Source organism: Volvox carteri (genome assembly GCF_000143455.1).
Source record: "Volvox carteri f. nagariensis unplaced genomic scaffold VOLCAscaffold_1, whole genome shotgun sequence".
NCBI classification, from domain to species: Eukaryota; Viridiplantae; Chlorophyta; class Chlorophyceae; order Chlamydomonadales; family Volvocaceae; genus Volvox; species Volvox carteri.
In genome coordinates, this window is record NW_003307545.1 from 3,710,666 (window position 1) to 3,727,376 (window position 16,711).

General features: G+C 51.9%; 1 protein-coding gene across 1 annotated transcript; it reads right to left on the reverse strand.

Annotated features, from left to right (window-relative positions):
• Positions 1-225: 225 nt before the first annotated feature.
• Positions 226-5,266, reverse strand: VOLCADRAFT_86225 (uncharacterized protein; the record flags this gene model as incomplete). Its single annotated transcript, XM_002946149.1, has 8 exons — positions 226-257; positions 1,201-1,357; positions 2,545-2,735; positions 3,123-3,141; positions 3,305-3,331; positions 3,480-3,866; positions 4,288-4,429; positions 5,166-5,266. 8 exons carry the CDS (start codon positions 5,264-5,266, stop codon positions 226-228), a joined length of 1,056 nt encoding a protein of 351 aa, XP_002946195.1.
• Positions 5,267-16,711: the final 11,445 nt, after the last annotated feature.

The following is a 16,711-nucleotide window of genomic DNA, read 5'->3' on the forward strand; positions in this document are numbered from 1 at the left end:
AATGGCAAGCAAAGTCGCCTAGTGGTTCAAGCTGCAGATATGCACATGTGCATATGTATGTAGGTATGTATGTATATATACATACGTGTGGGATGAGGATTGCCTGCTGTATGATTGCATGTCACCTGCCGTGTTCGTGGGACAGCTCGGCAGACGCCCAGCGCCAACCGCGTCGCCTTGCCCAGCTTAGAGGATTTAGAGCTACCTCAGAGCACGCCACGATGATTATATTATGATTTCTGATACGTTGGGCCGGACTGCAGGCAACATGATTCGTGGAAGGGGAAGGAGGCAGAGGGCTCGGGTCGGGGCAGCTGAGGCAATGAGGTGTGGGATGAACTCAGATGTTGTTGTCTGATGTGTGCGGTGATGGAAGCAGTAATGCACGTAAGTATGTCAGTGCCATAGCTATTTCTTTTTTTTCCTCGCATCAAGAATAAGCAAAACAAAAGTCGCATGCCGCATGTGGCTGTGTACGCTCCTATGAATGATGTGTGGAACAGGGGGGTGTATCTTCGCCCGTGGCAGCTACCCTGCGAAACCCTGCCTTCCCCGGTATTTCGGGGCACCCTCATCCAGTCACCCTAGTCAACTTCTCAGTGGATCGCTCAGGTTCCGCACCCACCACCAGCATCCAACGGAATCTGCCGGGTCGACAGCGGCCCAACTTCATTCCTGGTCGGCTCGCAGGTTAACTCTATCCCAGGTCACCACCGTCCATCAACTAGGGGCGCAATGCCTTCCACCATCGGGCGCCATGGGTATCGATCCCAGGATCTCCCGGGGGCAGTGGTCGCGCCTTACCAGTAGTGCCAAACCCTATTATGTATGTATGTATGTATGTATGTATGTATGTATGTATGTATGTATGTGTGTATGTATGTATGTATGTATGTATGTATGTATGTATGTATGTATGTATGTATGTATGTATGTATGTGTTTTGTTTTGGGGGGAGGAGAGTGAGGGGTGGGGTTGGGATGGGATGGGGGTGGGGTTGGGGAGGATGGGGAGATGCCCGTTTAACGCAGACCAGTATCCAACAGGTCACAGACGTGACAAGGTGTAAACACACACACACAGACATACACACACGTGCCGCAATTGGGCAGGCACTTCGTAAGCAACCTTAGCACAGACAGTAGCCCGCAGTGCTGCGCGATAGGCCCCCTGGAAAGAGGAAAGAAGCCGTTCACACACCGTTCCAGAGGAATTGGTTGTCGGTCGCGAAATTTCCGACGGGCTGAAACCGGCACACGACCATCTTGCAGCTCCCCTGGTACAAGCGACTGTTCATGTCGATTTCAATGTCTCCGATTGCCACTCCACAGCCCATTTGAAAGCTACTGCGCCACACCTGCGTCCACGCGCGTACGGCATATACACCCATAAAGACAACAGACAAAGAACCGAGCGTGGCCCATGAATAATACGTACCCACTACCCCCCACACACTACAAGACCGGGAGCCCCACCTAAAACCCCCTACTTGCACCCACTACCCTCTGCAACCGCACACGTTTCCCCACTAACCCCCACTAACACTACCCACCACCATTACCACTACCACACACTACCCCCACTAACCCCCACTAACACTACCCACCACCATTACCACTACCACACACTACCCCCACTAACCCCCACTAACACTACCCACCACCATTACCACTACCACACACTACCCCCACTACCACTACCCACTACTGCCATTATCCACTGTCACCCACCAGAGCTGTAAAGTGTCCAGTCTCTCTTGGCCAGTTAACGGTAAAGGGCTTGTCCGTTTCGAAGTCGTACCGTGTGACTTGGCTGTACCATCCCTGGATTGAGCTCAGGCAGTCGTTCCAGCTCCCCGCTGCTTGCGTGGGATATTTCCGCCACTGCGCGACGCAGGCGGGCACACACATACATACATACATACATACATACATACATACATACATACATACATACATACATACATACATACATACATACACACATTCATACATACACACTCGGCGACATCGCTGGGGTCTGGGACGCGGGGCTGGCGTATGGAACTTAGGGCTGTGCCCGGCCACACCGCTACACGTGACCTCAGCACCGTCAAACACATACAGACATACGCGGGATGGGTTTTCCAAATTTTTGCGTACCCGCGCAGCCGTTCTGTTTGCATAGCAGCCGCAGCCTGTCTGCTCACATCCAGCCAACCTCGCACACCTTCGGGGTTTTCCCCGTTCCGAGTATTAAATCTTGCACATGAGCCCGATAGTAGTCCCGTCAGTGATCCGCAGCGGCCGGCGGCCTGCCCCGGGGCAGCCACTCCGGCTTCAGCTTGGCCAGTGAGGTTGATGCCAACTGTCGGTATGAAGGTATCTGTAGCCTTAATACCGGACCCGACCAGCCCGACTGGCTGAATGAGAACTATATTCCGGCACCAGCCGGAAGGCTAGCCGCAGCGGCCTGCCTCGCCAGGTGGCCTACCTCGCCATGGGCACACCACTAAAGCTACCGGCGCCCATCTCCGCCCGATCACCCACCCACCCACCCTCTCACCATCATGAGGTTTTCTCCGAAATAATTGCTCATACTGTGTTGCAGGACGCATTCCCGCTGCGCCAGGTACTCCGCGTAGGCCTGGGCCGAGGCGGCTAGGGTCTCGCTCCAGACCATGGGCCGAGATTGATGCCGCACGCGGTACAGGTTGGTTTTCTCGAGCACCGCTTCGGTGTCGTTGCATTTGCCGCCTGCTCGTGCGGCATGTCACACAAGCGTAAGGGACGAGTGTAAGGGACTGGATTACTTGCTGCTGCTGGGTTAAGAAGATGGTCCCGCGGTGTGGATGGGGTGCGGTGTGGTGTGGTCTGGTCTGTTGGAGGTGAGGTCTAGCTGGTTGATGGACCAAGTTTCGCATGTCGGGCGAATGGATGGGGAGGGGCGTAGATGGCGGGGGCCCAAAGTGCCTTTGACTTTCAACTCGTATGGAGGAATCAACTTTCAGTATAGGTCGTCCATGGGCCCCAGGGCTTTGACGGACCCCCCCCGCATTCGTGGGGAACTTTAGGGAACTGTTAGCGACATGAGTTAACGCGAACTTAAGTTGCTCCTGATTACATCGTCTAGAAACCGCGTACCATCCATCCATCCATCCAGCTAGAGGACACGAAGCAGCAGCCACACAGTTACCAATAAGCCCTTCCCTCTTTGCCATCACACCATTTGCTGCGGCAACGATATACGTAAGCCTAACCCACACCAGGCCTTACTAAGCCCCACTGCGTGCTAAGGCAACGTTTAGATGAGATGTACCGCTCACCTGGAAGCGTGTCGGACATGGAAACATCTGCATCAGGCGGAGGTGGCGGAGGTGGCGGTGGCGGAGGTGGTGCCGATGGCGGTCGGCGTCTCGTTAGGGATGGTATGCTTGGCAGCTTCGGCAACCGAGGCGAGTATGGAGGTGGGGGCTGCTGTGGGCGGAAGGGGGGAGGGACCTCGGGTGGCGGTGGCGGCGGAGTTGGTGAGGGCGATGGTGGCGGCGACAGCGGAGGTGATCTCCGGACTGGTGGCGGCGGCAACGGCTCTGGTGGTTGCAATGGTGCTGGGAGTCTCCGGGCAGGAGGAGGAGGTGGCAAAGCCGGCGGTGACCGCCTATCAGGTGCCAGCGCCGGCAACGGCAGCGACGCTTGCGTTTGGAAGAGTAGCGGCCGACGGGGTGTAGGTGGAAACTGCACCGCTTGTGGTGGAGGCGGCGATCGCAGGTTTGCCGTCTGCTGCATCGTAGAAGCCAGCGCTGATGGTGGCGGCGGCGGCTTGCTAGGCGGTACCGTGGCTTTTGTTGCTAGAGGTCGTTGCGCCAGCTCTGAGGGGGGAGAAACCGTCTGTGGTGATGGTGGTGGTGGTGACTGGGCCGGGGATGATGGAAGGTTGGTTGATGACTGTTGTGGCGCGGACTGGCTACGAGGATTTAAGATGAAAGAGAATGTCCTAGGAGATGGTAGCCGCCATAGGAGCGATGAGCGAGTTGTTGCGGACGGCGGGCTTGGGAGCGCCACCGGCGGTAATGTCCAAGGCGGCGGCAGTGATGGCGGTGGCGGTGGTGGCAATGGAGAGGGATTACGGGGTCGAGGTGGAGGCGGTCGTGGCGGATTCCGCAAAGGTGGTGGCATACGGGCAATCGGCGGTGATGATGGGATTGCTGGAAGTGGCGGCGGCTGTTGTCCGTTGCGCGCCGGGGGTGGTTGCTGCTGTACGGCAGATGCAGGTTGCGACGTGAGGGTTTTTATGGGAGGTGGGAAGGACCTGGGCGGGGGCGGCGACCTCGGCGGCGGCTGCTGTTGCTGTTGCGGTGGTGATGGTGACGATGGCGGTGTCAGAGGCGGAGGTCGTGATCGCTTGATGAGGAGTATGAATTGCGTGGGGCGGCCGCTGCCGAATGTAGTTTCTGTGGAGCCAAAATGGGCAAAGCACAGCAGGACCGCATTAGCCTTAATAACTCCTAGATACGTTGTAAGTTGGCGGAACGACTTGTGTTATTGTTGACGAAATGCGCGATCGCACTTATAGCTTGCCTTCGGCGCTATAAACCGCTGCCACGCAGGTAACCATAAGGCAGCACAATAGATGTGAAGCCGCTCTCGTGCAGCCGACGCCCGCCATGATGGGGATACTCTGCTAATGGCAATTGAACTTTTCTTGACCAAGGTAATTCAAAGCTTACACGCACAATCACATGCTATTAGGCATAGGCACAATTTACTTCTTCGGCTCTGATCGTTCCAAAGGTTCAAATCCTGCCTTTTTTTTCGATCACCACGCTTATGCGCCAAGATCACAACAAAAATTGTAAAGGAATACGCCAATAAAATTGTTTTGAGCGTTTTCAATGGATCTGCGCCTCACTACCTCCTCTATGATTGAAACGAAAGGTATGGGTTGGCCTTTGGTTGGCCTCCTCTTTTCAAATTTGGTGAATCAGATCTGTTTATTCAAGGAGCGCCAGCTTCGCTACGTTACCTGTGTAGTACTGTAGATTCTGGATCTAAAGGGAATAATGGCTCAGCAGCTTACGAATGGCTAGGTAGGGGATCCAGGCTAGATTCATATGAGGAAAGTGCCAGCACATGTACGATTGCCTACCCCGTTATCCTTTCGCTTTTCCATTTGCACTTTTTCCTTACATGTTCACCATTATGCTTGCATGACCATCAGCTTCTCCAATGAGGATTGACGTTGCCTTGCTTGGACTTTCCATCATTTGAATTCGTTGCGGGGTACGCATGGTTGTAAGTCCATGGTTGTAAGTCCTTTTCAAGAATTACCCTTAAGCTTATTGTTCAGGTTTATGTTTAAGGCTAAATACCAGTACCCTTTCTTAGCCTTCTTTTGCCGTGATTATAGAGCTTCGTCGGTCGTACGTTGCGCAATATTTTTCGCTCCTTTCGCGCTTGAGCCATAGGACATGTTCACATCTAATGTAAAGTGGGTTGATCTGGGATTTGATTTGAGATCGATCGGGCCAATAATTGGATTGGGAATGGGGTTGGGCATTGGGGGCCTGTGATTCACTGGAAATCCTCAAAGAAACAGGAGTATAAAGGAACTAAACAAGCCAGTTGAAATAACAGAACATGTTATGAACATCGCAGTTAGCAAAGCCGCCGATTAGTACATGGCAATTATTTATCCTGCCATGTATATACAAGGCGCGTGATAATTCTCTCATAAAAAGGTATTAACAGTTACTTACATGCAGCCATCTTGAGTAATGTTGGTCTGCTTTAGATTGGAATGGGCGAATGGAGCGACGGAACGTCATCCTTGCTTCAATCGCAGCTGCTTTTGCGGAGGCATCGCAACTGCTGCTTCACCATTTCTTGGCGAAACAGTTTTTTGGGTTCTAGATTCAACGTTGGGGCGGGCGGTATTACATAGAGGAAAACATGCAGACACGGTTTAACTTCAATTACCTGGCTTATGAGCATTAATTTTGGGGCGGGAAAGGTTCCTCGTATTCTCAAATCGCTAGATGCGACCTTTAAGCAGCACGCGCGAAGCGATAACAGCAATGCGGATAAGGCAAGAGCAACCGTTCAGCTGGAGACTCCGTGTGATGACGCGCTTAAGGAGTTCCGACCTTTTCGGCTGCGGCTACAGCAGGGTTGGGACTCGTTAGGGATCCACGAGAGCGCCAGAAGTTTGTTGATGCAGGTTGCTGGACGAAAACGTGATTCAGAGGAGCCTGGAATAACGGCGTCCCGCCGCTATCTGAATTGGATGGGTGTGGCATATGAACCAATAACACCTAGAGAGAAATCAGCTCCGACTTCTCGAAGGGAAGTATGAGTGTAGAGATAGGCAATTTAGTGCGAAGGAACTGCCGTGGTGCGTGGAAGTAGGGCGCATGCATGCATGCATGTGCCGGACCACAGTACGGCAGTGGACGCCAAGCTTCTACTTGGGTCGTGCGGGCGGATTGGTTCTCTAACTGCAGTTGTTTTGACTGCTACCAAGAGATGTATCCCGATGCTGGGACAGTGTCCTCAATTTCCCCCCCAACCACCCAGGGATCTTATTGTCCTTTCTTATTGGTCTAATCTTGGAGTACCCGTCTATGTTCCTTTTTCTCGTCAATCGTCTGTGCCTCGTCGTATCCCCCACCTACCCAGGGCAATCCCGGGGGTTGCCACAATGCAGCGGTCCCTGGTTTTGTCGCCCGTGTGGCTCTTCGGCCCTTGTCGAGGCCCTTGAGGTCCTAGGATTCGTTAACGGTGCAACACAGGTAACTGTCATCACTATCGGCCACTAGTGCAACTTTCACAATGGGTTGGTGTTGGGTGCAGCCGGGTTGTTTTGCTACTGAGTTGTGCTTGCGGTTGGCGGCTTAGCTACCGTAATGCAACACGGCAGGCCTGAGCAATAGTCTCGGTGTCAGGATGGCGGCACCCTGAAGCTTCAGCAATACGTGAGCATATGTTTTAGACACGGCCATGTACTCAACTGCCCTGCAGCCAGAACCTGACGGCTGTGTTGTCACCGTGGGATGGGTAGAGTGGTTAATGGAAGAGATAATGCAAGTGTTGTTGTTATTACCCAAGGATGCCTGCAACCGCCTGCAACCGCCTGGAACCTTCCAGCTGCGAAGTTGTGTATGTCACTTATATCCGGGTCACAGTTGTCCGAGTGGCCGTGCATGATGCGTCGTATGCGTGAATAACGACCGTGTCATGAGTTCTAAAATTGCCCTGCCAGCTCCCAGGACTTGAAGGGCATTCCACCACCTGGTTGTTGGGTGCTTATAAAAGCCTTTCAACAACCAGCCATGCAGCTGCCCTCGACAGGCAGGGCCATGCAACCCGCCTGCTGCTGGCGAGAAAAGTGCATGTCGCAGGCAGCACGCAGGGTTATCATCGAGAGTTCACGGAGGGGGACTGGGGCTTTCCTCAACAGCGTCTAACTACTCGCACACTCTGCATGCCTCCTGCGTGAAGGATTACGGGGTGGCTGGCGACCTTAACAATCTTCTTAACGTGCAAAAACTTACCAGCATGGCGGGTGGGCTGGACTGCCATCTCTCTCAGGGCTGAACGCGCCGCTGCTTGCGGGGAATGCATGTCTGACTGCCGTGTCGACGGCTTCTCGACCATTGCATTTTGAATCCCAAACACACACATGTATCCATCCGTGCGCCACATATCCTTGAAGATATGACATGTTTCTGAGCCGCTGGAGGGCCATACTCGCTTTTGGAAAGCTCACAACTAACCAAGCGAGGAAGTGTGCTTTCCTTGCAAAGTTATTATTTGGGTTGCGATAAGTGGCTACATTCTGACGCATGCACACACACACACATATGCGTAGGCCTACTCAACTCTATTTGCTCGATTGCGGCGACGTGGTGGTGAGTACACAAAAGTACACACATAGCCAAGATGACGGGCGGCAAAGGGAGGCCTTGTTTGTGCTACTGCTGCACGTCGTCCATAGCGTAGGTTTGGCTAGCATTACTCATGAGTAATGAGTTTATGATCATAAACTCAGAGGCTTTTCATCAAGTACTTTTCATCAGTTCATGTTCGGCAGTGTTCGTGCTTGGTTGTGCATTTTTGCCACTGTTACTTGCAGGCAGGAGCTGTGATTGGCGGATTGGGACCACTCGAGCAGGGAGTCGAGCGACAATGGTAGGGAGCCGCGGGTGTTGCCGGATTTCAGAAAAAAAACCTGAAGCCCGGCGTAACGGTGTGCAGCTGTAAAACCCTTTAATTTTCTTGCAAGTTCCTGTTCCCAAATTTCGCCGTTATGTAGCAGTTTTTTTAGCAGTTAGAATCTTAATTTCCCTTTCATTTTTTTAAAATCTTCATTGCCTCGGGTAATATCAGTTTTTGTTTTCTCTAATATCTTGTTTATGCAGAAGGGAAGTCTCTTGGTTTGGTTTCTGTCCAGGTAAAAAAACTCAATCACTTCGGCGTTTTCATCATCACGATTTGCAGAACGATTGAGGAAGGTTTCAGGACCATCTGAAGTAGATGGGTGTTGATGATGTGTGCAGTGATTTTTTTTTCATTTAGGGGGGGTCTCAATTTATTCCAACCTAAGTAACAAAGTTGCTAGCGTCGCCGTTATGTATTCCTTAAGAGTGGGGCGCTGGGGGGGGCTACGCCCCCCACAGACCCCCCCCGATAAATTACAACTCCCCTCATAGACCAAGAGGCACGCACTGCGTTGGCGCGTTTTCGTTCATGTGCGCACGCTTCATGCACATGCATAGATAGTTCTGGCACTGTTTGTGAACAAAAAGTAAATCCGACCAAGCAAAGGCCCAAAGCAAGCAACCGCATAGCAAATCAAAGGCCGTCACCCGCCACTGCAAACCACAGCACACTGGGACTCTACCGGTTCATCATGTACCGGCCCCTGCTGCTGCTGTCCAGCCACTCCCGCACTGCGTCAAGGAACGGGAACGTGCCCAGGTCGAACAGGTCCTGGGTAAACATCCGCACACACAATGCTAGGTGCTCATGCCCTTGCGGATGCGCTGTGTCTGAGCCCGCTTGGCACTGCGAGCACTCGGGTTGGGCGCCTCGCCGCATTCGTTGTTGTCAAGCTGATTGGGTGACAGCTTGCGCTTATGCTGATCACAACCGCCATGGAAGGCAGGGGTAATGGCGCCCGTGTCATCGGTCGCCGCTGGCAGCAACATTGCCGATGCATTACCGACAACAGCACCGCCGTCCCAAACGCCTTTATCAGGAAAAATTTTAGACTTATCTTGCTGTTTTTGTGTTTGTTCGGCGTTCAAGTCGTTGCCTTTTGCGTGTTTGTCTATGGAAGGACCGGTCATACATTCTGCTATGCCGCGTTGACTCACGGGCTTGACCTTCTTACGGCCCCTCATATCTATTTTATGATCAATAATACTAAGTTCTGCACACTACGGAGCAATCTGGCAGCAATGGACGTTTTTGGCTGAAGGAATGAAAATGTACGGATCGGCCTCACTTTGTTCCTTATTTCCAAAGGCCAAAAAGGCCTCTTTATTCCTTAAAAGTAATATATTACTTAAAAAAACACTGGATGTGTGTGGTTGTTACATGCAGACTCCCGAAGAGTAGAGCCATCGGGCCAGCTGGCCGTGCACTGCACTAGAGACTAATATACAAATTAGACATTCACCCAGATGAGACAACTAAAGGCAATTAGACAGTCAAAACCGCGAGGAAAGGGAAGGCTGAGGACCCCCCATTATTATTGAAATAGGCCTGAGCCTGAAAAGTCCTCCAATAATGATGATGGTGTAACGTATGAACCAGTCGCGCCCAAGGAGAAGTTAGGACATCTCGGCACCAGCGCGGCTATCTTATAATCAAGTCGGAAAATTATCGGGTTTCGGTGTTCTTTTCCCAGGCTATGGAGCTAAGTATCCAATTTTTCCCAGTTTTTCGACTGAGGAAATTGCGCCAGCCAGCGATTGTTTTTTTCCAAGTTCTGACGGCGGGGGGACATAAATACCAGGGGTGCCATTTCCCATCACGGAAGATAGCCACGCTGTACGGCACTGATGCCCTGGCGTCTTGGTCGATGCGAGCTTGACATGTATCGTTCGTTTTGCACGCTGGCCAGGACGCAACCCTTGCGCCGAACGTACACGCCGAGTATGCCGTGAGAACGCTGTGGAGGATGAGCATCCGTCACATGTTAAAGGAATGCCGCCTCAAATACAAGTAATATACTATGCAGCATTTTTAAGCCAGCTTCAAATGAAACAGGTGTTGCATGGCTGTCGTCAGCTTGTGTCGTGAGATGTTGGGTTCAAATTGTCCCGCAACGAGCGCAACCCCTACGCGTCTGTCAAGCGTGCAGTGGACTCCCCATTGATATGGAGATGCTAGAAAGCCTGAATTCACGCAAAGTTAGGCACGCTCTCCTGGCAAAGATTTGAAAAGTGCGGAGAGATTTACTGCAGCACTGGACTTGCATTCAAGCAGTGATTTGATTCTGCTTGCATGTGCGCCCCTTGACGTGTATATATTCCTGGTGGGGGAAAAAAAACGAATGTTGCCGGCTAGTAGTGCGACCGGTGCAACAGGTAACATCGTAGGTATTGTCTTGCCATGGTTGCAGCTGGGAACACCTACGCAGGCCGGACGAAGAAAACTGGTAGTAGTTTAATAGTATCTAGTTGTTGGTACTAAACTTGTCATTTTCGGCAACCTCCAGATGCAGAATGGCAATACTCGGCTTCCTTTCGCCCATGCCTAACAACGGCAACGTATAGGGCAAAGGCCAACCTCAAGGCAATAGCAGTCGGCTTGCCTGTGCGCTCAGTTGTAACCAGAATGATGTTGCGTGCTTTACGGCCCCCATTAACGAAGCCATCCCACCGAAGCCCACTGTCACAGTACTTGCCTACAGTCATCCGCGCCGTTGGAGTAACATCCGGCGTTGTCACCCCATCAATATGTTTGATTTTTGATTTTTTGGGGTATTAGTGAAGTACAGATTGGAAGGCTCTCGTTGATCGGCGTCGGCAGCAGCAGGGCGAACAGGGCCGGCCGTACATCTTCTGTTCCAAGTGACAGAAGGCGGACGGTGGTATGATAGAAATAAACCTCACATAATCTCCTCTTTCACCCTTCATGTCTGAAACACTTTGGCAGCGGCGATCTTTCGTGCACAGATCTCCTGGACCAACCGAATGCCACAGCCATGCCCATGAATGCTGGCAGATAACCAGAATACATACAGCGTTTGCCAACAAAAAAAAAGAAACGGTATTTACATCTCCCTGGTTGATGATGGTGTCCAGCAGTGCCGATCGCAGGCTATTGGTTGTTTGTGTGATTCGGTTGGAATGCTGAAACGATGACCGAAAGGAAGACGAAAAGTTTCCTAGCAAGGGCGCGTTCGTAGGTAGCATGATAATAGCATGGCGCATTCCTGGCGCCTCCAAACCTATTTTATCAATAATGCGAATCGGAATCCTGGTTGTTAGGTCTCGCTTGTCTCAGCTGGCGTCCCCTTTAGTTTAGTGCGGCGCACTTAAAGAAACCTTGTTCGTGTGTGCCACCTCACCTCCTGATGGTGAACTACGGGGAAAAAACAAAGCTGGCTGGCGCGCCAATCGTGCTTATTTTATATTTCTTAGGGAGCGAGTTTGAATTCTCCATCTGAGGTTTGGTTTTGGTCTCTCAACCGACAGGCTTCCTGCCATCCATCTGCAAATCTTAGTAACGCGAAGCTACATCCGCATCGGAAGCGGCGGGCGGGACACCACAGGCAGGCGGTGTAACGTGTCCGATCCTACCTCACTGCCCCGCTTTGACTTTCCCCGCATTTGCTTCCTTCCACTGCCTGCTGTCGTCCTTGGCTGTCACATAATAGAACATGGACAATCCTAGACCTTCTCTTCGGCCTTGACTCAGGTGTAGCAGGTCGGTAGCCTTTGGGCTGGTGTCATGCCGTTATTTCCAGTGGGGGAATTAAGTGCCGCAGATACGTAGCCTTTGAACTACTCATCGAGCTATAGCTACTGTATAGTAGCTACTGGATATCCGGCTCGATCCGATACAGCTGCTTGTAGTACCTGTTACATAGTGAGGTGCAACCAGCCTCTCGAGGAGAGGCCTTTTCAGCGGCCAGGTACTGCATAGCTGCTGCTTGCGTGCTCTCTGCTCTGCTGCAGTGTGCGCACAATGCAGTGTGTGTACAGCATAATCTACAACCGCATTGTTAAAAAAAAAACAAAGTTAATGTGCCGTCATGCATTACACATGGCTGGAATCACTCCTTGGCGTGCGTTACTGTGCTCTATGTTAACATAGAGCCGGGCCCCGCATGAGTTCTATCTGGTCGGTGCTACTGCTACACACTGCTCTGCTTGCACGTGATCATTGCTGGTAGGGAAGTACATATAAGTAGGGAAGTACATATAAAGCGGGTAACAGTACCGTACAGCAATAACATTAATACAGAACCACAAAAATCACGATGATGATTAATGGTCCACACGCACACACACACACACTGGGCTCTCCATAAATTGTTTCCAAAGCTTAACTTGAAGCCAAACGCGAAATGAACGCAGCCATTCACAGTATCCCACCCTTTCACCCCTACCTGACTTGTGGGGCCCCTAGTCCCATTTCGTTCCCACACCTTCAAAAGGCAGGGCCCCTGCCGCAGGCGTGAGTGAGGCTTAGGGCCCAACCACCATGCGCGTGCGTGCATTGCGTGGTGTTTTCCTGTAGGCGCCGAGTTGCTAAAGAAAGGCTGGCCTGCTGCCGACAGCACAGGGTGCGTGCGGGCCTCCAAGAAACGAAACCAAGCCTGAATCCCCCTAATACCCTATCTCCCTAAATCATGCGGACATAACAATCAAGAACAGGCAACGGCCAGCCAGTGCGGTTGGCAAAATTCGCTTTTTTGGCGGGGCTACAACCTATATACCTGCGATGCCTACAGAAAAAGACCCGACCACACAACAAAACGAGGCACAGCACGTTCATTTCATGCAACGCAAAAGGAAATCTCCAGAGCCTGCGACTATGAAAGAGAGTAAAGATGTAGACATGTGTCCATGCTGCACACCTGCCTCGTGCGCTTGATACAACACACATTACTTGAAAGGAAGTATGGGGAGGTCGCTTCGTTGACCAGATAACAGAAAGGTATTTGTCGCGCCAGCTAGCACTTTCTCCGTTAGGAACCCACTGGCCGCATCGCATGATCGCACGACAACACAGCATCATTGGACGACCAAGCTCGTCCAGGCCGTACGACCCAATAGGTCGGTTGAGAAATCGGGCTTGGTCGTTAGCGCTTCTCTCCCTGGTGCCGAACCTAGAAATGTACGAACGCGGAGAAACAGAACAAAGCTCCCTCTAACCCCCGGCGCCTGCTCTCATGCATACAACCCGTCCCACAATGAATGTCATCGTCTGCTGCACTACTGGAACTCAAGGCACTGGGTTTTTACCTACTGCACAGCAATGTTATCACCTGAGCATGGTCATCATCTCTGCAGATGCTGGTGCTAAAAAGCACAGCATGTTCTTTTCCACGTCCCACAGCCTTCAAGTGCTGCCACAATACTAGGCACGCGCGCATCCATGCATACACAGCCGGGGGGCACGCCCTCGTGCTGATGGAAGCCCGATGATAGCAACGCAACAGCCACAATGCAAAATCATAAAGGCATTGTAATACTCCGATGCACCCGATAAGGCAATGAAGAGTATAGAAGAACCTTGCCTTGTTGTGATCTTCAAGTCCTCGAACTTGCGCAAGGTGGTGAACGAAGCAGCAGGTGAACGGAAGCTGAAACACCTTCCCGAACTCATACGTAGGCTTTCTTCACACACACACACAAACACACACATACATACATACTCTCTCCTTCCGCTAGGGGGAGAATGCTTCGGCGGTCGTTGCCGTCGGGGGAGAATTACGTGCCCCTGGCCAGCGTCCGCCCCAGATTGATGTGTAACAGAACACACACGCACACACACTCATACCTTTCGCATTACACCTTATAGTAGCGCGCATACTTGGACCAACAACAACAAACGCAACGCATGAAAAAAACGAAGCTGTAACCGAGAAGCAACCAAGCGAGGCATTAGTGCATTAGGGTTAACGATGGACACATGGCCCTCCGCCGGAACAATGCGCCTGTTGTCTGCTGCAGACGTCGTACATGCGAGGTAGCACACTTATAGCCCTCTGCCTTCAACATCCATTCGTACACAGTCTCATCCGAGCTACTGATCTTTAGCCATAAGTTAAAAGGTAATAAGGTAATAAGGTGCCTGATAAGGACCAGGATGCATGGTCATCATCGACAGGCACCACACGAGCAAGCATTGATGCAGCAAAAAAATTCCAGGCAAGCTCGCCAATCAGGTAATTAAGCCCAAACCACGTCATCAGGCGGCTTTTTCATAGCTATCTCCAAGGTTCTTATCCGGGTCAGGTTCGCGCGCACACACACGCACATGTGCACCTATCCAAAATGCGCATAAAAAGCGCAGAGACACAAACCCACTTGAGCGCCTATCTACGCATTCAGGTCCATTCATTCATTATTGACGAAGCAGCACATTATAAATACTCGCAGGTGCACATACGCGCACGCGCGCGCGCACACCTCTGATCCAAAAGGGAGACCATCCGAAAAGATTTCTTAACACACACCCCCCTTCAAACACCGGCCCGGTACCTGCCTATACCCTGCACCAGCAAACCTCTCCTGAGGCTTGCCATGCATGTCCTGAACTTTAAAACCGCGGACGGCATTCGTGTGGGCGTTACAAAAGAGATATCACGATGGAAGGCCGAGGGAAGGCACATGCGTGCCGTCCCTGCCACCGCAGCTGGCCTCCCAAATGGCGTCCCGTTGTCTTTTGCGAAGGCAACGGCACGCAAGATGCCAATCTACCGCACCTGCGAGCGCCGGGCGTTTTAAAGCAGCGGAAGGGGATTATGATGAAAGGAATGGTAGGCTACACAGCATAGAATAGTAAGCTGCAAGAAGGATGCATGGGCTGCTAGTTAGCCATGCTCAGGGTCTATACAGTGCGCACGGGTTTGGCTTAGCGGTATGCACCAGCTGTCCTTCCTTCCCGGTTTATTGTTCCAAAACCTACACAGTTCGATAATAGAAGATGCTCCATCACGCTGCCGAGCTATGCTTTCGCTGCCCTCTGGGGGGCCATCGCTTAAGCGTCAACGGATCCGTCCGGACTTAGCAGCCACGTCGCACTTCTGTTGCAGCTTGCATGCCCAAAACTATGGTGCTTTTTATGCTTGCCGGTGTAAGTTTACATTCGCTTTGGAATACGAGTGTAGTTGAAGAAGGCACTTGAAGGCGGGATCTGGGCGGAAGCAAGCTGCTGTGGCGGCTCCTACGTCTATCTGCGACTTCATTCACTCCCCTAAGCCCCAGCAACGACGGCGTTCTCCCAGCAAATTGCGTACCTTAGAGCCGTTAGCAATGCCCTGATCTCCTCAACCGCGGCCCTTACATGACGATGGCTGTAATGTTAGGCAGGACTGCATGCAGGTTGAATTGGCAGAGCGGGAAAAGGTAAGGTAGGGCGAAAGAAAACCGACCGTGGCGAACAGCAAAAAAGGTGTCACCAAAAAGCGCAGCTTTTTCATAGAGGTTTTGTGAAGGGATTCAGCCTGCTGGCAGTCAAGCCCGATGACGTCGGATTATTAGCTGAGGGTCCGCCAGTCCTGAGGCAGAAGTGGTTGTTGTAATATCATACGCACCATTTATACTGCATGTCGCTACCCCAAAAGGGGCTTAACGGCCATGTTTCACAGCACCCATTGATGACCTATCTCATCACAACACACCCCAGACGAAGCTACTAACTCGCCTCTAATGTACCCTCACGTGTACACAATACCCGCATCGCGAACACCGCCGGTGGGCCCACAGGTGCCACAGGGTGGAAGCTACTCACCGCTTTACTACTACTGCTACTGCTACTGCTACTACTGCTACTACTACTACTGCTACTACTACTACTACTACTATGTAGCACGCACATTTCCAAGTGTATAGTTGACTTCTATCCGGGTTCAGGCCACTGGAATCTGAGCATCAGCATCAGCATCAGCACCCCACTGTCGACTTTTACTTAGTAAGGTTAGATATGTACCGCGCGTGCATGCGTACGTGTAAAACGCATGCACACACACACACACACACCGTTTTTTAGGAAGGACATGTCCGTGGCATAGTTGCCGGGCGCCCTGTACTGGCAGACGATGATCTTGCAGCCGCCCATAACGGTCCGGCCAGAAAATATCGGGATTGGGATGTCCGCCAGACCCACTCCGCATCCCACAAAAGATGTGCCCCGCCAAACCTGCAAATCGTATCGTGTTCCACCGAGTGGGCCGCAAGCGAGGAGCAAAGGGCAAAAAGCCGTTGAGCGTTGAGGCCGGAACCCCATGGCATCCTTGCACAGTCCAGTCCCATACAAATGGGTCCTTCGTGGAGTACAACTAACGTGGATTGCAACCGGGGGATTTTTCCAGCCAAGTCACCGCTCCTGATCGATCCCAGCACTGTCACCCACGATGTGTATTGTTTTCACTACCACCTAAACAGTGGAAGTGGATACAACAAGTATCCCTCGCTTGAGTTGCTTTCGCTAGTGCCGTCGAAGGGCTTGCTAACAAAAGATAACCGAAGATTTCAAACTATCGCAGAAAC